The sequence below is a fragment of the Sus scrofa genome, chromosome 13 (genome assembly GCF_054392235.1).
Source record: "Sus scrofa isolate SSC_HxYL_T2T_F1_AM1 chromosome 13, Sscrofa_HxYL_maternal_Yorkshire_Landrace_v2.0, whole genome shotgun sequence".
Classification (NCBI taxonomy): Eukaryota; Metazoa; Chordata; class Mammalia; order Artiodactyla; family Suidae; genus Sus; species Sus scrofa.
Window position 1 is genome coordinate 152,424,263 of NC_139395.1, and position 25,165 is coordinate 152,449,427.

Consider the following 25,165-nt stretch of genomic DNA (forward strand, 5'->3'; position numbering starts at 1 on the left):
GCCATAAAAAAGAAGAAATCTTGCCATTTGTGACAAATATAATATAATATAATATTATAATATTACCCTTGAGGATATTATGTTGAGTGAAGTAAGTCAAAGATAGACAAATATTACATGCTCTCTCTTATGTGCAGAATCAAAACCAAAAAAACCAAGCTGATTGATAGAACAGATTGGTGGTTGCAAGAGATAGCGGGTGGAAGAAATGGTGCACTGTTTTGATTTTTAGTTAAATAGAATTGAATACAATTCTTTTTTTGGTCACACCTGCAGCACGTGGAAGCCCCTGGGCCAGGCATTGAATCCACACCACAGCAGTGACAATGCTGGATCCTTAACCTTCTAGGCTACCAGAAATTTCCTGAGTAAAATTTTTTTTTAAAAAGACTAAATATAAAATAAACCTATAAGTGCTGGTTAAAGAATTTTACTGGTGTGTACTTGAAATATCATAGCTTTTTACCTTTGTCCATTTTCCTTCCTGTTTACAACATAACTATAAAGATAAAAAGTTTTTGTATTATGCTCTGGCAATTTTTAAAAGAATATAAGCTTTTCTATGCTATATGAGGTTAGGCTAAAGATTTTACTTCTTCTCCCTATGTAAAATGCCAATGGAAATATTTTTAGTTACTTTTTGAGCTCTTTTAAAATGGAACCATGGGAGTTCCCTTCGTGGCACAGTGGTTAATGAAGCCGACCAGGAACCATGAAGTTGCAGGTTTGATCCCTGGCCTTGCTCAGTGGGTTAAGGATCCAGCATTGCCGTGAGCTGTGGTATAGGTCGCAGATGCAGACACGGCTCAGATCCCGAGTTGCTGTGGCTTTGGCGTAAGCCGGTGGCTACAGCTCTGATTAGACCCCTAGCCTGGGACCCTCCATATGCCACAGGAGCAGCCCTAGAAAAGGCAAAAGACCAAAAAAAAAAAAAGGGACCATGGTTTGATGGCTGGACAAAGGTGACATTTTTGTATATTTAATAATTACATATGGGAAAAGTCCTATTGTTAGTGCATACATACTTCTATAAACTGAAAATATTTAGCATAAAGTTCAAAACAGTCTGTGTTCACCTGTGGTTAAAGGCAGGTGTGTGATGCTGTTCAAACAGGTCAGCGTGAACCACGTGGATGACAGTGTAGCCCCAGAAAACAGGAGGAGAAGAATTAGTTTCAGCATACCCCTGATAAAATCTGCAAACCTGAAAAGAAAAAACGTTCTATTAATCCTAGCTGGATTTTTCAATACCATTTAAATCAATGACACACACTTTTATTAAACAATAATTTCTTGAAGAAATGTTGATGTACTCTTTTAAAAGCAAGGTTTTTGATTTTTTAAACCCCTGCATTGTATGTGTGTGAGGTAAATATTGTTTTGTGACAAATGTTTTTTCTTCTCTTACAACGTACATAAAATGTGACTTCTGTTATGCATCTATAAGTTACAGGAAGAATTCTGAGTTTTAAATGCCACTTTCACTTTCCCTATTTTTCAATAATTTCCAAACATCCTATAATAAGCATATGTTGTTCTAGTCTTAGGAAATAGGCTAACTTGCTGACAGAAACTTGCAAAGATGGCTCTCCCCAAATTCAAACTCCCTTAGAGAACAAATACAAAATGCTCACACTGGAGCTTTTTTGGTCCTGTAAGATCTGATCTGGTCTCTGCCTCTACCTTCCCTCTGCCTTACGACTCTCCAGTTGGACAGCCAGCCCTTTTGCTGCTTCTCTCACATGCTAAGGTTGTTTCCTACAGCAACTATAGCTTTTGCCCTTGTCCTGTCTGCCTGGAATGCTGGTACCCTCAGATCATCACATGACTTACTCCTGCTTGTTCTTCAGTTACTGAAGGCTCTCCATGCTCTCAGAGGAAGCCCACCCCATCCGGACTCTATCCTCTTTTTTCTGTGTCATCTCTACACTCTTTATTTTCTTCACAGCATTTATCTCTATTGACACTTCTCTTGTTTTTGCATTTATTTTTCATCTTCCCTATCAGACTATAAGCTTTGTAAGAGCAAGAACATAGCTCTATGTACAGCAGAAATTGGCACAACATTGTAAGTCCACTATTCTTTAATAATAAAAAAAGAACATAGCTTTAGGACTGAATTTTTTCCACAAAGTTTGTACCTAATGTTTCATGGCATTTTAAGTTCTCAAAATACCTGCTTTATCTTGAATTAACATGAAACTTCTGATTGAGATGCTTACCATTGAGTTATGATCAAAATCTTTTCCATTTGCCAACAGTTTTTCCTCATCTGCTGGTTAACTATCAACTGTATAAGCACAATCCTCTGGCTGTGCCTGTACACAATTTACTTTGTCCTTCAGAATTGTTCTTACTGTAGAAAAATTGATCCCATCTCAACTGTAACATTTATCATGTTTTCTCTTTGAAGTTTTTAAAAACTGATTTTAATTTCTATCATCATTAGATCACTTGGAATACTACCTTTTGTTTTGCACTTGTCTAACATGATGTGGTTAATCATGTTTGCAAAGTGTTACCTATACTAAACCGACTTTCCTTATGAGAACTGTTGCCATCTTTTGGTGGGAAAAATAGATGCACCTTTGCCCAGTGACTTAGGTTTGTTCTCCACTATGAAGTTCACAAACAGAAAATTCTTAAGTCCTCTGAAAAAGGTTCTACAGATTGATGGAAATGTCCCTCAAGAAAATCCAAATGCTTTGTTTTTTTACGATTTTATTTTATTTGATTTGTCTTTTCTAGGGCCGCATCTATGGAACATTGAGGTTCCCAGGCTAGGGGTCTAATCAGAGCTGTAGCCACCAGCCTACGCCACAGCCACAGCAATGCGGGCTCCGAGCTGCGTCCACAACCAACAGCACAGCTCACGGCAACGCCAGATCCCTAACCCACTGAGCGAGGCCCGGGATCGAATCCGCAACCTCATGGTTCCTAGTCGGATTCATTAACCACTGCGCCACGATGGGAACTCCCCGAATGCTTTAATTCCATACTCTTACTTTTTTGATTTATATTTTGCTATGCTGCATGAACTTACTTGTCAGATAGGCAGATGGCCAGGCATGAGAGAATAAAACACTTTTCTGGTAAAATCAGAGTTGAGTGAAGTTGAACAGTCTAAGTTTTCTAGGGCCTGATCGTATAAGAGTAAAGTGACCACTCTGGTCTCCCAGTTTTGGAGACCCAGTCCTTTCAAATGGGCTAATACCCTCAAGGTGTACTGTTAGGACCAAAGCAGTACATTTAGTAGTAACCTTTAGTAACATAAGTGCACACACACACAAACACTCAAAGCACTCGTGTCTATAAGAGGATTCCATTCTAGGGATCCCACAAAGGGTTTTGAATATAATTTTAAAATTGATTCGAGGCCTCGGAGATACCTACAATTGATTTCAGATCCCAGAGGAAGGGCGGTACTTATTAGAACTGCCACTTCAACAATTTAAAAACAGAAATGTCCTCATTCTAATTTTTCCCCTAGTTGTACTTCCATATAATTGAAATCAAGGGTTTGTAGGGAAAAAAAATACAGAGAAAGGAGCATATGACATGTCATTTCTGATACATAATGTGTCCTATTTGGTGCTCAGAACAGGATTTGGTAAATGATGACGTACTATAATCAGCTTAAAGATTTAATTAGAAAAATTAGGCATGATTCTTAAGAAATGTGATAGGCCAGTGTAGTGGTTCCCTACAAACAGCTATGGTCCCATTCTTCTTTAGTGGTTAGATTTTATTCTCATATTCTCCCAACTTATAAAAACCTCAGACAAAGTGATTTAGAAACTACAGTGTCAATTTTTTCTTTCATTATCCCAGAAACACTACAAACTGTTAAGGTCTAGATATAACATTATCCTTTGTCAATTATGTTTAAGTATGTAGGTACTGAGGTGATTTACATATCTTATTTGATCTCCCCAAATATGTAATTAGAGTCTTCTCTTCCTGGTAAAGTTGGCTGTCCAATTTTGTTTTTGATTAAACAGGGTAAAATGATTTGGAAAATGAATGAATATTGCCTCCTTGGAAACACCAAGAGTAGTTTTATAGGCAGTCACCGACATGAGTGACATTTTCATTCTTTTCTTTTTCAGAATAAATGAGGCATTTTTCTTCTGACTCATTCTAAAAATGTGTTGTCATAATGGGTTAAGATCAAAGGGAATCTGATGGAGTTGGGAGTCTTTATGGACATTTTTCATCAAATGGGAAAACCATAGGATCACACCTGCCAAAAAAGGCCAGAAATAAATATCTGCTAATCAGGATACTGACTTTTTATGGAAAGCTCTAAAGATGCTCTTACGAATGACGCCTTTCAATGCTTTTCTAATCTTGTAACTATCAATTTGCCTTTATTATTGTATCACCTTTCTTTGGGTTCCATCTGTAGATTTTGTTCTTTAATAATATGGAGAGAGGCAGCTTAATTAAGTGGAAATACATCTCCAGTCTCCAAAAACATTTTAAGATGAACTATTCCTGAGAAGGTTTCTTGTAGCAGCAAATTCTATCTGCTGCATGTGAATTTTTTTTGGAGCCTGAACAAGTGCCCTTCTCTGACCGGTTTTACTTTTCCCTGAATTTTAATATTTATCAAGGGGAAGCCGATTTTCCCTTTGGGCTTTTTTATGGTTCTGCCCACTCACGTGTTCAATGTAAAATATTCTCACCTTGCTATAGCTATTCCAACAACACAGCCTCCAACTATGGACCAAAATCCAATCCAGCCAGCATCTACCTGTTAAGAAAGTGGTAGACACATTTAATACAAGATTACCATATTATTAGTTTAGAAGACAAGGAAAAAAATTCTCTATAATCAGTACATTAATAGCTAAATGGCAACAAATCTGGGAAAATACTGTTTAAGAAAATGAATCAAATGAAAGGATTCATGTGTGACTAATTAATAGAAACTTACCTAAATAAATAATCATTGATTAATTTTTATTGGAATATTTAAATCAACAAAATAATCATTGTCACAAATATTTTTTGAATGTGTTCCTTATGCCGGACACTGTATTAGGAACCCATTTTTTTTTTTTTTCTGGTCGAGTCTACAGCATGAGGGAGTTCCTGGGCTAGGGATGGAACTTGAGCCACAGCGGTAACTGTGCTGAGTCCTTAACTGCTAGGCCACCAGGGAACTCTATGTACTAGGAACTCTTAAGAATACCAGGAAAAGGAGAAAAGATGGTCACTGCCCTAAAAAGTTTAATACAGCCAACATACAGGAAACTACTAGGAGATAATTAAGTAGTGCCAAATAAAATATCTGGCACAACTACAAATGTATTGAGAGAACACAGAAGAACAAGTTCTCTGCTGCACTAGTGGGTTAAGGATCTGGCATTGTTAACTGCTGTGGCATGAGTTAGGTCCCTGGGCCAGGAACTTTGTATGCTGCAGGCATGGCCAAAAAAAAAAAAAAAGAGAGAGAGAGAGAGAGAGAGAGAGAGAGAGAGAGAGAGAATAGAAGATAGAAGTGGAGGGGAGAAAGGGGAGGGGGGGAAGGAAGGAAGGATGGAGAGAGAGGTATGTGTTGAACACCTGAAGAGACTAGATAGAGAAAGAATTTGAGCTGAACTTCAATTGTATACCTTGCTACACTCTTGAGAAAACATTTTCAGTCCTGCCATTTACTAGTTTTGTGACTCTGGGCAAATTATGTCCTCTTACCTATAAAATGAACTAAATGAGATACTTTGCATACAGAATTTAGATCAACAATTGGCATACAGGAAGTACTCAATAAAGGTTAGAGTTGTTATTTTTAGCTGATGATGTTTCTCCATCATCTAATATCTTATTGCTTTCCCACCTTCATGGACAAACTTAGCGCAATCTACAAATGCTGCCCACATTACTGCATTACTCATGTATCTTTTTTTTGTGTGTCTTTTTAGGGCCACACCCGAAGCATATGAGAGTTCCCAGGCCAGGGGCTGAATCAGACAGAGCTGCAGCTGCTGGCCTACACCTTAGCCACAGCAACTGCCAGATCTGAGCCGCATCTGACACCTACACCACAGCTCACAGCAACGCTAGATCTCTGACCCACTGAGAGAGGCCCGGTATCGAACCCACATCCTCATGGATACTGGTTAGGTTTGTTTCCGCCGAGGCACAATGTGAACTCTAAGTTATCTTTAACTCTTACTACCTGAGGAGCTATACTTAAAAGCAGTGTAAATTAGAAATGGAATGTTTTTCTGAGTGACTAAAAACCAGTTTTAACAATCTCAGTACTTGAAACTAGATTAAGTGATCCCTAGACTCCTAGAAGAAAAAAGGTAAGTTCTTTCTGGAGGAAAAGAACATCATTTGAAGCTTATCTCTACAACTTTTCATATACTATATTGGGCACTCAGTCAAAAATAACTGAAGATATAAGGAGATAAGAAAATATGAATGACACTCACAAATATAAACAGACCCACAAAGGATTCAGAGATACAAACTTTAAATAACTATTTTTAATAGTTCAAAAAATAAAAGATAAGATCGAGCATTTCTACAGAAATTTAGAAACTATGAAAAAGCATCAAATAAAAATTCTGTAATTTAAAAATAGAATAACACATAAAATCAATAACTCATAGATGAGTTTAAAAGCATATTACACAGAACTGAAGACTGAAATAGTGAGTTGGAAGAAAGGCTAGGTGAAATACCAGTTTGAAAGAGAGAAAGGCAAAAGAATGGAAAATTTAGAATAGGGAGTAAGAGACATAGGAAAGACACTGAAAGTATAATATATATGGTTAGAGTTCCTGAAGGAGAGAAAAATAGAGAAATGGATATGAGCTTCAAAGGGATATTGGTTAAGAATTTTCCAAACTGATGAAAGATATCAACCCATAGATTCAAGAAGTCCTATAAACCTAAAGAATAAATTTATTTATTCATTTTGAATTACTTTATTTTTATTGTTAAATTGAAGTAGAGTTGATTTGTAGTATTATATCAGTCTCAGGTGCACAGCAGAGTGACTCAGTATTTTTACAGATTACACCCCAATAAAAGTTATTACAAGATAATGGTTATGATTCCCTGTGCTATAAAATATGTCCTGATTGCTTATCTATTTTATACACATTAGTTTGTATTTCTTAATCCCATACCCCTAATTTGCCTCTCCCCCATTCCTTCTCTCTTTTGGTAATCACCAGTTTGTTTTTTTTTTAAATCTGTGAGTCTGTTTCTGTTTCGTTTTGTATTCTTTTCTTAGATTCCACATATAAGTGATACCATAAAGTATGTGTCCTTCTCTTCTGACTTCTTCACTATGCATAATATTCTCTAAGTCTATCCATGTTGCTGCAAATGGCAGAATTACACTCTTTTTTTTTATAAGGCTGAGTAATATCCCATTGTGTGTGTGTGTGTGTGTATGTATGTATGTAGGTGTGTGTATATATATGTATTTACACATATGTATATGAATATATATACACACATCTTTATCCATTTAGCATAAATTAAAAAAAAAAAACCCTGGAGTTCCCATCGTGGCTCAGTGGGAATGAATCTGACTAGCATCCATGAGGATGCAGGTTTGATACCTGGCCTTGCTTAGTGGGTTAAGGATCTGGTGTTGCCATGGGCTGTGGTGTAGGTCGCAGACGCGGCTCAGACCTGGATTTGCTGTGGCTGTGGTGTAGGCCAGTGGCTACAGCTCTGATTAGACCCCTAGCCTGGAGACCTCCATATCCTGCGGCTGCAGCCCTAAAAAGACAAGAAAACATGACTAAAAACACAACTAAAAACAAATACAACCATTTTGGGGAAGTTAGGCATACCCTATAACTAGCCGTTCCATACTAGATAAACATCCAACAGAAACATATAGACATGCATCCAGAAACATGAGAATATCTATACAGCACTGTTTATGAGCGCTCAGTGTAGACATTCCAAATATTTATCAAAGGCAAAATTGGAAAAACTGTTATTTATTCACACAGTGGATTATCCTATCAGTGTGCTGGATTTCTTCATTTGGCCTTATAAATTTCTCTACCCCTCTGGGTATTGGGAAGTAAGAAGGAATGGATGTCATCAAACATATAGATGAAATGGTTGTTATTATTTTTTCCCTTGGGCTGCACTTGCAGCACATGGGAGTTCCCAGGCTAGGAGTCCAACTGGAGCTGCCACTGCCAGCCTACCCCACAGACACAGCAATGCAGGATCCAAGCCACTTCTGTGACCTACACCACAGCCTGCAGCAATACCATATCCCTAATGCATTGAAAAAGGCCAGGGATCACATCCTCACGGACACTTGTCAGGCTGTGAACCCACTGAGCCACCACAGACATTCCTGAAGTGGTTATTTTTAAGGAAATGATATAGTGAGACCAAAGAGAAAGTGTGGGATTAGATGGAGAAAGAAAGATCATATAGCTGATAATGGGATCTTTTTTTTTTTTTTGTCTTTTGTCATTTTAGGGCCGTACCTGCGTCATATGGAGGTTCCCAGGCTAGCGGTCCAATCTGAGTATTGCTGCTGGCCTACACCACAGCCATAGCAATGCCAGATCTGAGCCACGTCTGCAACCTACACCACAGCTCACAGCAACGCCGGATCCTTAACCCACTGAGCAAGGCCAGGGATCAAACCCACAGCCTCATGGTTCCTGGTCGGATTTGTTTCCACTGCACCACGATGGGAACTCCAGTGACGATGGGACTTCAACCTTCATAAACCAGTGTGTAGGTGACAGAAGTTGCTTGGATTCTGCATTGCTGTGGCTGTGGGGTAGGCTGGCAGTGGCAGACCTGGATTTGCTGGTCCAGTTGGACCTCTAAAATTTTTCTTTTTTCTTTTTATGTTTATTAGCATCATTATTAATACCTAAATAAATGTGAAATTCACGGTGGATAACAAAATCTAGGAAGAAAATCAATATTGTTTATAACTATTTCATAAGGATGTTGTTTTTGCAACAACCGTACAAGATAATGTTTTACCCAGACCTTGAAGCTAAAAGAACAAGTAGACAATAATGTATAATTTCAGTGAGCTAAAATTACCTACAACATATAAGAAATAAAATGCTTACTTGGCTGACATGCACTGGTGTTAAAATTAAGTCCAGAACTCCAGACCAGCCAGCAAATACACCAAGTGGTATGGCATATGCTAAAGCAATCATCAAAAATCTCAAATTGCTGTAAAAGAGAAGTAAAAGAAGACATCATTACACATTCAAAATCTAGAATTTATACTCTTACTTATAAAAAAGTAAGTCATTTGGAAATTGGAACACCAGAATCAAAAACAGAAAATATTTGTCAGTTTGTTAATAAATTCAAAGATCCTTAAAATTTTTATAAGAATAATCTTCATTTGCATTGTTTGAAATTTTCAATGTTTATTATATAGATGAATTATTAACATTATTTTATAGAATGAGTAGGCAGGATCAATTTTTTTTTTAAAAAAAGCTCTTATTTGAAAGGATAAATTACTGTTTCATCTGACAAATAAGACAGAGGGGGAAAAAAGTTAAATGTAAATGGTTAAGCAAACTATGTACATCCATACCACGGAATGTTACTGCAATACAGAGGAATAACTACCAATACACAAAACAACCTCAATGGCTCTCCAGAGAATTACAGTGGTGAAAAAAGCTAATTCCAAAATTGTATATACTATCTGATTCAATTTGTATAACATTCCTGAAGTGACATTACAATAATGGGAAATAGATTAGTGCTTTCCAGGGGTTAAGGAATAGAGTGGGAGGGAAGCAGGTGTGGCTATAAAAGGGCAACAGGAAGGATCCTTGTGACCATGGACTGTTCTCTATCTTGATTACATCAATGTCAATTTTCTGGTTGTGATACTGCACTGTAGTTTCATAAGATGCTACCATTGGGGCTTGGGAGGGATTAAGATGGCGGAATAGAAGGACTGGAGCTCAACTTCTCTCCTAAAAATACCAAAATTCACAACTAAAGACTGAGCACACTTCACCAAAATGGACCGGAAACCTTAAAAAAGATACCCTATTCCAGAAGAAAAAGAGGAGGCCACATCAAGAGGTAGGAGGGGCAATTTCACGGTATAAACGACCCCATACCTCCTGGGTGGGAAGCTCCACAGACTGGAAACTAACTGGTTCACAGGGACTCACCTACAGGAGTGAGAGTTCTGAGTCCTACATCAAACTCTCACGTGTGGGGATCTGGCACTGAAGGCCAGTGGGGCTTGTGCGCAGGAGCTCCACAGGACTGGGGGAAATAGAGACCTCATTCTTAAAAGGCGCACACAGACTTTCATGTGCACTGAGTCCCAGGGCAAAGCAAAGTCTCCAAGGGAATCTGATTGAAGCCTGACTGTGGTTCTTGGAGGACATCCTGGGAAAGCAGGGGTGAATCTGGATTGTTGTGAGGGAAGGACAATGAAGGCAAAGCTCTCAGGAATATTCAGCAGCAGTGCCTTTCTCTGGAGGTGGCCATTTCGGGAAAATCTGGCCCCACCCATCAGCCAGCTGCTGAGAAGCCTGAAGGCAAACAACAATCCAGGTGGGATCACAGCCCCATCCCTCAGTAAACAGGCTACCTAAAGACCCCTCAGGCACACAGCTGCCTCTAATCCCATCCAGAGACTAAGCACCACACACCAGAGGCATTAGAATCGGCTCCTCCTACTAGGGACAGGCATCAGCCCCTCCCATCAGGAAGCCTACAGCAAGCCCCCATACTGACGTCAGCCGTCAGCCGCAGGGGGGCAGACACCAGAAGTAAGAGAGGCTACAATTCTATTATCTGTAAAAAGGTCACCACACCAAAAACCTATAAAAATGAAAAGACAGAGGATTATAACTCAGATGAGGGAGAAAGGAAAAACCCCAGAAAAACAGATAAGCCATGAGGAGATTCTTAGCCTCCAGGAAAAAGACTTTAGATTGTTGATGCTGAAGATGATGCAAGACATTGGGAATAAACTGGAGGCAAAGATGGATAACTTACAGGAAACACTGAGCAGAGAGATACAAGATATAAAACTTAAGCAAGAAGAGATGGAAAATACAATAACTGAAATAAAAAATTCACTAGAAGCAGCTAACAGCAGAATGCAGGAGGCAGAAGAACGAATAAGTGAGGTGGAGGACAGATTAGTGGAAATTACAGATGCAGAACAGAAAAGAGAAAAAAGATTGAAAACAAATGAAGAGAGTCTCAGAGAACCCTGGGACAACATGAAATGCACTAACATCCGTATTATAGGGGTGTCAGAAGGAGAAGAGAGAGAGAAGGAGACAGAAAAAATATTCCAAGAGATAATAGCTGAAAATTTCCCTAACATGGGAAAGGAATCACTCACTCAAATCCAGGAAGCACAATGAGTACCATATAAAATAAACCCAAGGAGGAACACCCGAGACACATATTAATCAAACTGACCAAAATTAAAGACAAAGAGAAAATCTTGAAAGCAGCTAGGGAAAAGAAACAACATACAAGGGAACCCCGATAAGGCCACTGGCAGATTTTTCAACAGAAACTCTGCAGGCAAGAAGGGAGTGGCATGATATACTTAACATGATGAAAGGAAAAAACCTCCAACCAAGATTACTCTACCCAGCAAGGCTCTCTTGCAGATTTGAAGGAGAAATCAACACATTCACAGATAAGCAAAAGCTGAGAGAATTCAGCAACACTAAACCAGCCTTACAACAAATACTAAAGGAACTTCTATAGGCAGAAAAGAACAAGAGAAGAAGGAAAGAAAAAAGAGCAACAAAAACAAATCCAAAGCAATTAATATAATGGCAATAAGAACTTACATATCAATAATTACCTTAAATGTGAATCAACTAAATGCCCCAGCCAAAAGACAGACTGGCTGAATGGTCCAAAAACAAGACCCATATATATGCTGTCTTCAAGAGACCCACTTCACTTCTAGGGACACATACAAATTGAAAGTGAGAGGATGGAAGAAAATATTTCATGCAAATGGGGATCAAAAGAAAGCTGGAGTAGCAATACTCATATCGGACAAAATAGACTTTAAAATGAAGAATATTTTAAGGGAAAAAGAAGGACATTACACAATGATCAAAGGATCAATCCAAGAAGATGATATAACAATTTTAAATATCTATGCACCCAACACAGGTTCACCACAATAGATAAGGCAACTGCTAACAACCTTAAAAGGAGAAATCAACAATAATACAATGATAGTGGCGGACTTTAACACCCCACTGACAGCAATGGACAGATTAACCAGACAGAAAATCAATAAGGAAACACAGGCTCTGAATGATGCATTAAACCAGATGGACTTCATAGACATTTGTAGGACATTTCATCCAAAAGCAACAGAATACACAGTCTTCCCGAGTGCACATGGAACATTCTCTAAGATTGATCATATCCTGGGCTACAAATCCAACCTCAGTAACTTTAAGAAAACTGAAATCATATCAAGCATCTTTTCCAACTTTTCCAACCACAACACTATACGACTGGAAATCAACAACAAGAAAAAACCTGCAAAAAACACAAACACGTGGAGACTCAACAATCAATGGATCACTGAAGAAATCAAAGAGGAAATTAAAAAATACCTAGCAGCAAATGACAATGAAGATATGACACTCCAAAACCTATGGGATGCAGCAAAAGCCGTTCTAGGAGGAAAGTTTATAGCAATACAAGCCCACCTCAGGAAACAAGAAAAAGCCCAAATAAACAAGCTAACTTTACATCTAAAGCAGCTTGAGAGAGAAGAACAGACAAGACCTAAAGTTCGTAGAAGGAAAGAAATCATAAAGATCAGAGCAGAAATCAATGAAATAGAAACAAAGAAAACCATAGAAAAGATCCATGAAACGAAAAGCTGGTTCTTTGAAAAGATCAACAAAATTGATAAACCCCTAGCCAGACTTATCAAGCAAAAAAGAGAGAGGACTCAAATCAATAAAATTAGAAATGAAAAAGGAGAAGTAACAACGGACATCACAGAAATACAAAGGATCGTAAGAGACTACTATATGCAACTATATACCAATAAAATGGAAAACCTAGAAGAAATGGAAAAATTCATAGAAAAGTACAATCTTCCAAGACTAAACCAAGATGAAATAGAAAAGATGAATGGACCCTCACAAGAACTGAAATTGAAACTCTGATTAAAACACTTGCAACAAACAAAAGCCCAGGACCAGGTGGCTTCACAGGCGAATGCTATCAAACTTTTAGAGAAGAGCTAACACCTCTCCTTCTGAAACTATTCCAAAAAATTGCAGAGGAAGGGATACTCCCAAACTCATTCTATGAGGCCACCATCACCCTGGTACCAAAACCAGACAAAGATTCCACAAAAAAAGAAAACTACAGGCCAATTTCACTCATGAACATCGATGCAAAAATCCTCAACAAAATACTAGCAAACCGCATCCAACAATACATTAAAAGGATTGTACATCATGATTAAGTGGGATTTATCCCAGGGATGCAAGGGTTCTTCAATATCCACAAATCCATCAGTGTGATACACCACATTAAAAAACTGAAGAATAAAAACCATATGATCCTCTCAAAAGACGTGGAAAAAGCCTTTGACAAAATCCAACACCCATTCCTGATAAAAACCCTTCAGAAAGTGGGCATAACGGGAACCTACCTCAACATGATAAAGGCCATATACGACAAACCCACAGCAAACATCATTCTCAATGGTGAAAAGCCGAAAGAATTCCCACTGAGATCAGGAACAAGACAAGGATGTCCGCTCTTGCCACTACTCTTCAACATAGTTCCGGAAGTCCTAGCCACAGCAATCAGAGAAGTAAAAGAAATAAAAGGAATCCAAATTGGAAAGGAAGAAGTAAAACTATCACTATTTGCAGATGACATGATACTATACCTAGAGAATCCTAAAGACTCTATCAGAAAACTGTTAGAGCTCATCCACGAATTTGGCAAAGTCGCAGGATACAAAATCAATACACAGAAATCGACAGCACTTCTATATACTAACAATGAAAGAGCAGATAAGGAAATGAGGGAAGCAATCCCGTTTACCATCGCATCCAAAAGAATAAAATACCTAGGAGTAATCCTACCTAAAGAGACAAAAGACCTGTACTCCGAAAACTATAAGCCACTGATGAAAGAAATCAAAGATGACACAAATAGATGGAAAGATACACCATGCTCGTGGATTGGAAGAGTTAATATTATCAAAATGACTATACTACCTAAGGCAATCTACAGATTCAATGGAATCCCTATCAAATTACCAAGGACATTTTTCACAGAAGTTGAACAAAATATTTTAAAGTTTGTTTGGAAGCTCAAAAGACCGAGACATCCTGAAAAAGAAAAATGGAGCCAAAGACATCCTGAAAAAGAAAAATGGAGCTGGAGGAATCAGGCGCCCGGACTTCAGACTATACTACAAAGCAACAGTCATCAAAACAGTGTGGTACTGGCACAAACACAGAAATATAGATCAGTGGAACAGGATAGAAAGTCCAGAATTAAACCCACGAACCTACAGCCAACTAATCTATGACAAAGGAGGCAAGAATATACAATGGAGAAAGGACAGCTTGTTCAATAAGTGGTGCTGGGAAAACTGGACAGTCACAGGGAAAAGAATGAAATTAGAACACTCCCTAACACTATACACAAACAGAAACTCGAAATGGATTAAAGACCTAGGTATAAGATCAGACACTATTAAACTCTTAGAGGAAAACATAGGCCAAACACTCTCTGACATAAACGACAGCAACATCTTCTCAGATCCACCTATCAGAGTATTGACAATAAAAACAAAAATAAACAAATGGGATCTACTCAAACTGAAAAGTCTCTGCACATTAAAGGAAACCCTCAACAACACAAAAAGACAACCCACAGAATGGGAGAACATCGTTGCAAGTGAATCCACTGACAAGGAATTAATCTCCAAAATTTATAAACAACTTCTGCAGCTCATTACCAAAAAAACAAACAAGCCTATCAAAAAATGGGCAGAAGATCTAAACAGACAATTCTCCAAAGACATACAGATGGCCAAGAAACACAGGAAAAGATGTTCAATGTCACTCATTATTAGAGAGATGCAAATCAAAACCACTCTGAGGTACCACTTTACACCAGCCAGAATGGCCATCATCCAAAAGTCTACAAAAAATAAGTACTGGAGAGGGTGTGGAGAAAAAGGAACCCTAGTACACTGTTGGTGGGATTGTAAATTGGTGCAACCACTGTGGAGAGCAGTATGGAGATTCCTCAGAAAACTAAACATAGAACTACCATTTGATCCAGCAATCCCACTCCTGGGCATCTATCCAGAGAAAACCATGACTCGCAAAGACACATGTACTCTGATGTTCATTGCAGCACTATTTACAATAGCCAAGACATGGAAACAACCTAAATGTCCAACGACAGAGGAGTGGATCAAGAAGATGTTGTACATATACACAATGGAATATTACTCAGCCATTAAAAAGAACGAAATACCAGCATTTCTTGCAACATGGATGGACCTAGAAACTATCATACTAAGTGAAGTCAGACATACAATGAGACACCAACATCAAATGCTTTCACTGACATGTGGAATCTGAAAAAAGGACAGACTGAACTTCTTTGCAGAACAGATGCTGACTCATAGACATTAAAAAACTTATGGTCTCCAGAGGAGACAGTTTGGGGGGTGGGGGATGTGCTTGGGCTGTGGGATGGAAAACCTGTGAAATAAGATTGTTATGATCATTATACAACCACAGATGTGATTAAAAAAAAAAAAAAGATGCTACCATTGGGGGAACGTTGGTAGAGAGTCCATGTTATTTCTTCTTATTTCCTACAACTGCATGTGAATTTATAATTTTCTCAAAATAAAGTTTAATTGAAAAATGTAATAAGGAATTCCCATCATGATTCCGTGGGTTAAGAATCTGACACAGTGTTTGTGAACATCCTGGTTCAACCCCTGGCCTCCCTCAGTGGGTTAAGGACCCAGTATTGCTGCAAGCTGGGGTGCAGGTCAAGAATGAGGCTTGGATTCCTGTGTTGCCGTGGCTGTAGCGTAGGCTGGCTGCAGCTCTGATTAGACCCCTAGCCCAGGAGCTTCCATATGCCACAGCTGTGGCCTTTAAAAAAAAAAAGGTAATAAAAATTAGATATCATTCACAATAGCTTTTTAAACTATAAAGTATCTATGAATAAACCAGGAAGACCCAAGACCTAGAGGTGGAAGGTGGGGTGCGGGGGGAAGCACAGAAAGGCATGAAAGCAGACTGAAATAAAGGGAGACAGAGTCCTTGCTGTCAATTTACCCTGTATTAATCTATAATTCAATGTGATCACAATTAAAATTCCAGTTGAATTTTTTTTTTTTTTTTTTTTTTTAGAAACTCAAGCAATTTGGTCTAACGTTCATATGGGAAAGTAAGTCTTTGGAAAGCTAACTCAGCCTTAAAACATGTGAAAGAGGAGGCCTTTGTCCTATCAGACGTTAAGATAAATTGCATGTCCAGAGTAATAAAAAATATGGTATTGGTTTAAGAACAAAGAGAACAATGAAGGAAAATAGCGAACTAAGACAGAAACTCAAACCACAATAAAGGTGGCATCATAAAAATCAAAAGTCTAAGGATCTTTTAGTGAATGCTGCTAGTTCATTTCATGGAGAGGAAAAAAAAAACCCTGCATCACTAGTTAACATCATACAACAAGGTGGATTCTAGGTAGGCTGAAAACCTAAATGTGAAAGAAAAAAAACAGAAAGTTGATAAATAAGGAATTCACTAACAAAATTAGTAGGCACATGACAGAATGGGAATAGATATTTTGAAAATTTTTAAATCAACAGAGAACTTTTATTGAGAATACGTAAATCATTAAAGAATATGTAAAGCTATAAAGAGGAATTTACAGCAGATGAAACCTAAATGGCAAACAACCACATGAGAGTCTGAAACTTATTAATAACCCGAAAATGCAAATCAAGCAAAAGATGTATTTGTTTATACCTATTAGACTGGTAAAAACTGGAAAGATGGATAATGACAAATTCGATGGGCATACAGGGAAATGGGCACTGCTGTTAGAAGTATAGACGAGTGCAGGCATTCTGGAGAGCAACTTGGTAATACTTGGCAAATTAACCTAAAAATATCTAATGACCCAGCAATCCTGTTATAGGGTCTGTTTTTCAAAGATTCTTAGGTCTACAGTGATATGTAGCAGGGTATCACTGCGGTGGTATTTGTGGTGACAATGAGCTGGAGGCAATCTGGGTACACAATAGGAGTGGGGAGATAAAGTGTGATGGTTTCATACCAGGGAGTACAGAGAACTAGGTGTACACAGGGACCCTTCTTGAAAACAGCACTAAGATCACAAAATGAGAGCTATCTAGATGTCCTGCGCCTCCTGATGGAAGAAGGTAGCATCACCTATGAAGCAGTCATATCAAAACCAAAACCCAAATCAGAACATAGCTTTCATTAACAATTTACAGGAAATACAAAGGAGAGAGGAACTTGGCACTCTACAAAGAGGCAATCAACAAAATCCAGGCCTTGGAGACAAAAGAGCTGGTTCCTCAGCAAATAAATTGCAAGAGAAAAAGAGAGAGATGGAAAGGAAATCTATAGACTATAATGCACTTGAGCCAATTTTGCAATGCATGGATCCAATCTAGATCCTGATTCAAACAAACTGTTAAAAAAAAAAACAAACAAACTATGACATTTCAGACAATTGGAAATTTTTTTTCTTTCTGTCTTTTCTAGGGCTGCACCTGCGGCATGTGGAGGTTCCCAGGCTAGGGGTCTAATTGGAGCTGTAGCTGCCGCTGCCGGCCTATGCCACAGCCACAGCAACTCGGGATCAGAGCCACGTCTATGATCTACACCACAGCTCACGGCAATGCTGGATCCTTAACCCACTGAGCAAGGTCAGGGATCAAATATGCAACCTTATGGTTCCTAGTCAGATTTGTCAATCACTGAGCCATGACGGGAACTTTTTTTTTTTTTTTTTGGGGAAATTTAAACATTGATTTAATAGTAGCAAACTACTGTTAAAAAGTTTTTAGGGTGATAATGGTACCATATTTATGTTAAAAAGAGTCTCTATCAAAATATTTATGGATGAAATGATTTGTCATCTGGGATTTGCTTCATGATACAGGAACGGGGGAAGAGGGTCAAGTAGATATGAAACAATATTGACCATAAATTGGTAACTGTTGATACTGAGTTACGGGGGTATGGAGATTATACTATTCTACTTCTTATTTCTAAAATGAAAAGTAATAAAAAAAACCACATGGAATTTAGTGAAAAAAGTCAAAGAGAATGTGATACATAATGTGCTACTGCTTAGATAAATTAAACATACACACATAGGAAACAATACAAATGTCACAAAAGCAAAGAGACAAAGAGATACACATTAAATGCATTTGAGAGGTGGCCTGTGTAGAGGGAAGGGAATGGGAGTAGGAAATACAAATAAAAGAATGACTAAAGAAACAAATAAATGTGTTCATGTGTCCTGAGGTAAGGAACACGTTCAGTTCAACTCTGTAGTCTTTAAGTCTAAAAGGCAAAACCAAAAACCACCTTCATCAAACATTAAACTGATATACAAAGGGAGAGGAATGTTTACATTAGGTTACACGAGTAGAATGTGTAGTAAGAGATGGGAATCATACAGATAGTAAATAAATAATGGTCGTGGAAACTTTGGAGCATAACCACTGATTTTTTTTTCTTGCCCAGACAATGGAATTCGAATTCTAGTTAATCCAGGAAGCAATGATGCCAAGAGTTCTTTGAAGGACCAGGGAAAATTACATGATAGGTTAGGGGAATGGGGCATGGAAGGTCCAAAGAATTCCCCTGGAGAGACCAAAGCTGAAGTAGGCAATCTTGCAGAATAAACAAAAGGATATGTGAAGAGACAGTGGAATGTTAGGATCGGTGTCAAGGGTTTTTAGTAAAGAAGAAAGATCCTATAACTCTACAGCTTAAACAGAGAAGAAAGATCCTGACTCTAGGGTACTTAGAAGCAAGCCCAGGGTATACTGTGGTCAGAGTGGTCATTTTGTTCTTTTTCCCCTGTCAGAACTATGTTTTACATGACTGCTTACCTGAAAACCCTTCAACAACTCCTCATTTCCCACAGAAGAGTCCAAAATTATTAGTATGGTATAGTCTGAGTCTAAGCTACTTCTCTAGCCTTATATATTGCTCTATCCTTTAGCTCTGCATGGAGAAAAACTTGAAACAGCATCACAAAAAACCCCTATCATTTTAACTGTTATCTTACAAATGTGTGCCACTGATTACAATTCAATTAAACTAATATTATTTCTTGGCCTATTCCGTGGAGGGAAATTTACTGGGTGCTGCAGAGATGTGGTTTTCAAAAACTTTTTTTTGCACTTCAGATTAAGAAATACCAAAAGTCTCACAAAAATATGTATCATTACTACATGTGATACAATAATATTTTCTATTCTACTTTACTCCATTCTACTTGTTGAAAAAAAAAAAGGCGGTCAACTTACTAAATTGGTTGGCTATAAATCAAAGTTTGAAAAACAGCATTACATAGCTATGCTAACATGGTTGCCACTAATCAAACGTGGCTAGTGTAACAGAAGAACAAAAATTTTTTTTTTTTTTTCTTTTTGGGGCCACACCTGCAGCAGAGGGAAGTTCCAGGGCTGGGGGTCAAATCAGGGCTGCAGCTACAGGCCTACACCACAGCCAAAGCAACACCAGATCTGAGCTGCACCTATGACCCATGCCGCAGCTCACAGCAACGCCGGGTCCTTAACCCACTAAGTGAGGACAGGGATCAAAACTGTATCCTCATGGATACTTTGGGTTCTTAACCTGCTGAGCCATAATCGGAAATCCAAAAACAAATTCTTACTTTAAATTAAACAAATTATAATTTAAATCCAATTAAAAAACAGAAACAGTGAAAAGTATTTTCCATTAAACATACTTTTATTTTTTTGGCAGAATGACATTTCACTTTAACTGCTGCACTGGGTAACATATTACTGTAATGCGCACATGGTAGAATATATTGTTTTTAGTATTACAACCTGTCACTGATTTTCTTGGTGTCACTGATTTTCTTGGTGTCAATGAACTTAACTCAGTTCAATCTGTTTTTTTACACACCGATATAAAATTGTAATTTGTTTATGACTATTTTATGCAGAAAAAAAAACTGGAAGCATGTTGCAAATTTCACAACGAATGGTAAATGCAACACTGCAGCAGAGTATAATTAATGTCTGTTATGTAAAAAAAATTTTAGAATAACTGGATAATTATTCATTTAATTAACATTTGAAACAACTTTTAACAGATCTGAGCTTCTATTTTTGGTCAGCTATAAAATGGTTTGTATTTCTGAACAAAAAGAGAAATGGTTTTAGATGGAGAGACAGTAAAAGAAATTATCTTATCTATGGACGTTTCATTTAAAATTCTGAAGAGAAAAGAAAACATATTCTATGGAAGTGAAAGATCTTCAATTAAGGTCCAAACAATTATCTGCAGAATATAAGACCTTTCAAATAATATCAAAGATGTATTGATTCAAAATTTGAAGACTTGGCAAGTACTTATTTTTAACTTCAGATCAATAGTGCAATATGGGAGACATAGCTCAATAAAAACATTTTAAATAGTAAATTTAATGAAATTTAAATGCAGACCAAGTATTTCTAATGCAAATTTAACATCTAAATTAAGATGTGCTGCAAGTGTAAAATACACCCTAGATTTCAAGGATTTCATATGCATAAAAGAGTGCAAATTATCTTATTAATAATTTTGAATATTGATAATATTAAAAATAATACTTTAGATAAGCTGAGTTAAATAAAATAGGCTAATAAAATTAATTACACTTGGAGTTCCCCTTGTGGCTCAGCTGGTTACAAACCTTACTAGTATCCATGAGGATGCTGGTTCGATCTCTGGCCTCACTCAGTGGGTTTAGGGTCGGGCATTGCTGTGAACTGTGGTATAGGTGGGAGATGTGGCTCGGATCCCAGATCATATATTGCTGTGGCTGTGGCATGGGCTGGCGGCTATAGCTCTGATTTGACCCCTAGCCTGGGAACTTCCATATGCCACAGGTACAGCCCTAAAAAGCAAAAGTAATTATTCTTGTTTCTAGTTTTCTAAATAAGGCTACTGGAAAATTTAAAATTACACATGTGGCTCACATTATATTCCTATTGGATGTTACTAATACAGAGGATACAAAGATAGCTCTTGTACCATCTAGTGGGAAAGGAAGATTAGAAAATAAATAACTAGGGAGAATTGTTGATGAATCAGTAAAAATTCATCACAACTGGGGGAAAAATTCAAAAGTTCTAATGGCCCAATTATAAATCATAAACACCAGCAATGGTCAATATAGCCAAAGAATCAAATTCATTACTAGGACATTTGCACATTCAAGGGTAGAATTTAATCCAATTACATTTAAGCTATAACAATAAAATAAAGTAAAATATAATGGTAAGTTTCTCAGAGTATGGGCCCACTGGAGGTTCAAGATGATTTTAGGTGATATATAAATAAACATTATTTATTTTGTCTTTGTGTTGACTAGTGCTGTTTATTTTGATGTGTATTAAGAAATACATAATGAATAAAAATAATTAGCATGTTAAGAAAACATAACAGATAAAACCTGTGATTCCATAGATACTGTTTGTGAAGCTTATAAAGAAGAATCATTTGAATACAAAATTTGATTTTTAAAATATTAAGTAATTGTATAAGTGGTACATAGAAAAGGCAAAAATTATAGGTTTTTGCTTTGGGCTTTTTTTTTTTTTTTGGCTGCGCCTGTGGCGTATGGAGGTTCTCAGGCCAGGGATCGAATCCGAACTGTAGCTTCAATCTATGCCACAGCTGTGGCAACGCTGGATCCTTAAGCCACTGTATTGGGCTGGGAATTGAACCTGTGACTCAGCAGTGACCTGAGCCACTGCAGAGACAGCACCAGATCCTTAACCCACTGCACTACAGCAGGAAATCCTGGTCAATTTCTAAAGACAGACTTGTGATAAGAAGTCCCTCTAACTCTCATACTAAAGAGAAAGACAAATACCATATGATATCACTTATATCTGGAATCTATATACAGCACAAATAAACCTTTCCACCAAAAAGAAACTTATGGACTTGAAGTACAGACTTGTGGTTGTCAAGGGGAAGGTGGAAGGAGTGGGATGGAGTGGGAGTTTGGGGTTAATAGATGCAAACTATGGCATCTGGAATGGATAAGCAGTGAGATCCTGCTGTATAGCATAGGGAACTATGTCTAGTCACTTATGATGGAACGTGATGGAAGATAATGTGAGAAAAAGAATGTGTGTGTGTATATGTGTGTGTGTGTGTGTGTGTGTGTGTGTGTGTGTGTGTGTGTGTGTGACTGGGTCACTTTGCTGTACAGTAGAAATTGACAGAACACTGTATACCAATTATAATGGAAAAAAATAAAAATCATTAAAAAAAAGCCCCCTAAAATATTTAATCAGTATTTTATCAATTATTTACAACCTGATTAACAGGTTGTTGAAAAATTACTACTTTATCTTAGACAAATGTGGAATTATCTTAAAAGTCCTAGTCAAAGGCACTCAATGATTCTATTTACCTTAATAACCTACAAAAGCTCCGCCGATAACTCAGCCGCTGGCTAGCTGCAGCAACACTGGGAGGAAGAGGAGGCCGGGGTGGGAAATAAGCTAGCGTTGCAGAAAATAGTAAGCAGACAACTCCAAATTCTGAAAAACAAAATAAAAAGAGTAAAATGTTAATCGGACAACACAAAAAGTTCAGTATTTTAAGTATTTATTTATCTAACAAATATTTATTGAGCATCAACAAAATTCAGGATATATAAAGATAAGCAAAACACAGTACCTGCCTAGCCAAAATAGCTCAGTCTTGTGAGAAAGAGTGTCACATAAAGATACAACTGTTAGCAGGTAAGAAATCAAACTCTAAGTAAGCAAGTGAGTATAGCAGTACTATGGTATACTACATAGAAAAAGGATTGAGGCAGTCAACAAATGTTACTCTATGGAGAAAATACATTAAAAACCAACTGTACTATTACAAGAGATCTTCATTTATTTATTTATTTTTGGCTGTGCCGACAGCATGTGTGGAAGTTCCTGGGCCAGGGATTGAAACCACACACAGAACTGACAATATTGGATCCTTAACCCACTGAGCCACCAGTGAACTTTAAACAGGTCTAGGATGACTGTCTAATAAGCATGGTCCTCAGAAATAATGTGATAGAAAATTGGTAGGAACAGGATAGGAGAATGTTTGTTTGATCAATAATTGGATATTCTGATGCATGATATAGGACAGACTCAATTATAGGTCATATGGGCAATTTGAGCAAAACAGGAAAGCATCCAAAGAAAGAAAGAAAGAAATTAAGAAACAGAGAGGAAAATTTAATAAACACAAGACTAGCTAACATAGGTGACTGAACAATCAGAAGTAAAATGAACATGTGAACAATCATAGTTTGGTATCATTACAGAGTGAAGGTTCCTAGGCGTCCTGATCATCCCTCCAGAGTTCTGGCTCATGGAAGCCCCAGCTTTGAACTGTGCCCAATTTAGCAGAAAAGCATGACTTTAGTAGAAAAGTCAGGAACCCTTGGAGTACAGACCTGCTTATGCCATTAATTTATAAACTGAATCATTTCTCTTTGTAGGACAAGAAAGGGAATAATAGATTAAGTGATTTCTAAAGAGGTTCTTGCATTCAGTAATGTAATTCTAGGGCTATATTCTTAGCAAAAGGTACAATATTTCTATAAGATACCAAACCATAGATCATGTCTTGATTCTCTGTCAATCCGAGGAGCAACAAAAAAATTAATGAATTGTTTTCATTTACAGCTCTTTTAATTATTAGTAACAATGAATGAACATCTTCCCTATGCTCAGTGGCCATTTGTATTTCTTCTTCTGTGATTGCCTTATTTGCATGCATTCATTTTCCTACTGGCATTTTTGTAAACAGCTTAATTGAGATATAATTCACTCATTTTAACTGCATACTGCATAATTCAATGGTTTTTAGTATATTCACAGAATCTGACAACCATCACCACAATTTTACAACTTTTTTGCCATCTCCCAGACCTAGGAAACCAACAATCTACCTTCAATCTCTATGGATTTGAATATTATGGACAATTCTTATAAATGGAATCATAAAATACGTAGTCTTTTGTAATTGTTTTCTTTCACTTACCTTAATGGTTTCAAGATTCACCCATGTTGGAGAATGTATCAGTACTTTTTTTTTTTTTGCCAAAAATAGTCCTTCAAATAGACACTGCATTTTAAAATCCCCTTGGTTAATAGACATTTGGATTGTTTCTACTTTTTGGCTATTATGAATAATGCTACTATGAATATTTTGAGTGTAAATTTCTGCACGGATGTATGTTTTCATCTCACTTAGGCTATACCTGGAAATAGAATTGGCACATTATATGGTAATCTATGTTTAACATTTTGAAAAAATGCCAAACTGGTTCCAAAGTGGCTGTACCATTTTATATTACTACTGACAATGTATGAGGGATCCACTTTCTCATCAACACTTGCTATTTTCCATTTTATTATTTATACTCATCTACTGGGTGTGAGGTTTATCTCCGTATGGTTTTGATTTGCATTTCTCTAATGACCGAAGACAATGAGCATCATTTCATGTGCTTATTTGCCATTTGTATATCTTCTTTGGAGAAATGTCTGCTTGAGTCCTTTGCCCATCTTTTAATGAGATTGTCTTTTTATTATTGAACTGTAAGTTTTTTTTAATATTCTGGATACAAGCTCTTTATCACATACATGACTTGCAGTCTTTTTACTTTGTCAATTGTGTTCTCTGAAGCACACACATTATTAATTTTGATGAAATCCAATTTTTCTATTTTTCTCTTGCCATTTGTGCTCTTGGTGTCCTTTATACAAAGGCTTTGTCTAACCCAAGGTCATGAAGATTTACTCCTATGTTTTCTTCTAAGAGTTTATAGTTTTAGTTCTCACACTTCGGTT

General features: G+C 37.3%; 1 protein-coding gene across 1 annotated transcript in view; it reads right to left on the reverse strand.

Moving 5' to 3' along the window:
• Window positions 1–25,165, reverse strand: part of SLC49A4 (solute carrier family 49 member 4) — a 100,751-nt gene that overhangs the window by 27,274 nt on the left and 48,312 nt on the right. The window contains exons 4-7 of the mRNA XM_013982378.3: window positions 22,726–22,855; window positions 9,090–9,198; window positions 4,689–4,756; window positions 1,077–1,204 (exon numbers count right to left, since the gene is read on the reverse strand). Coding sequence (XP_013837832.2) covers window positions 1,077–1,204; window positions 4,689–4,756; window positions 9,090–9,198; window positions 22,726–22,855 — 435 coding nt within the window. The remainder of the gene's footprint in view (window positions 1–1,076; window positions 1,205–4,688; window positions 4,757–9,089; window positions 9,199–22,725; window positions 22,856–25,165) is intronic.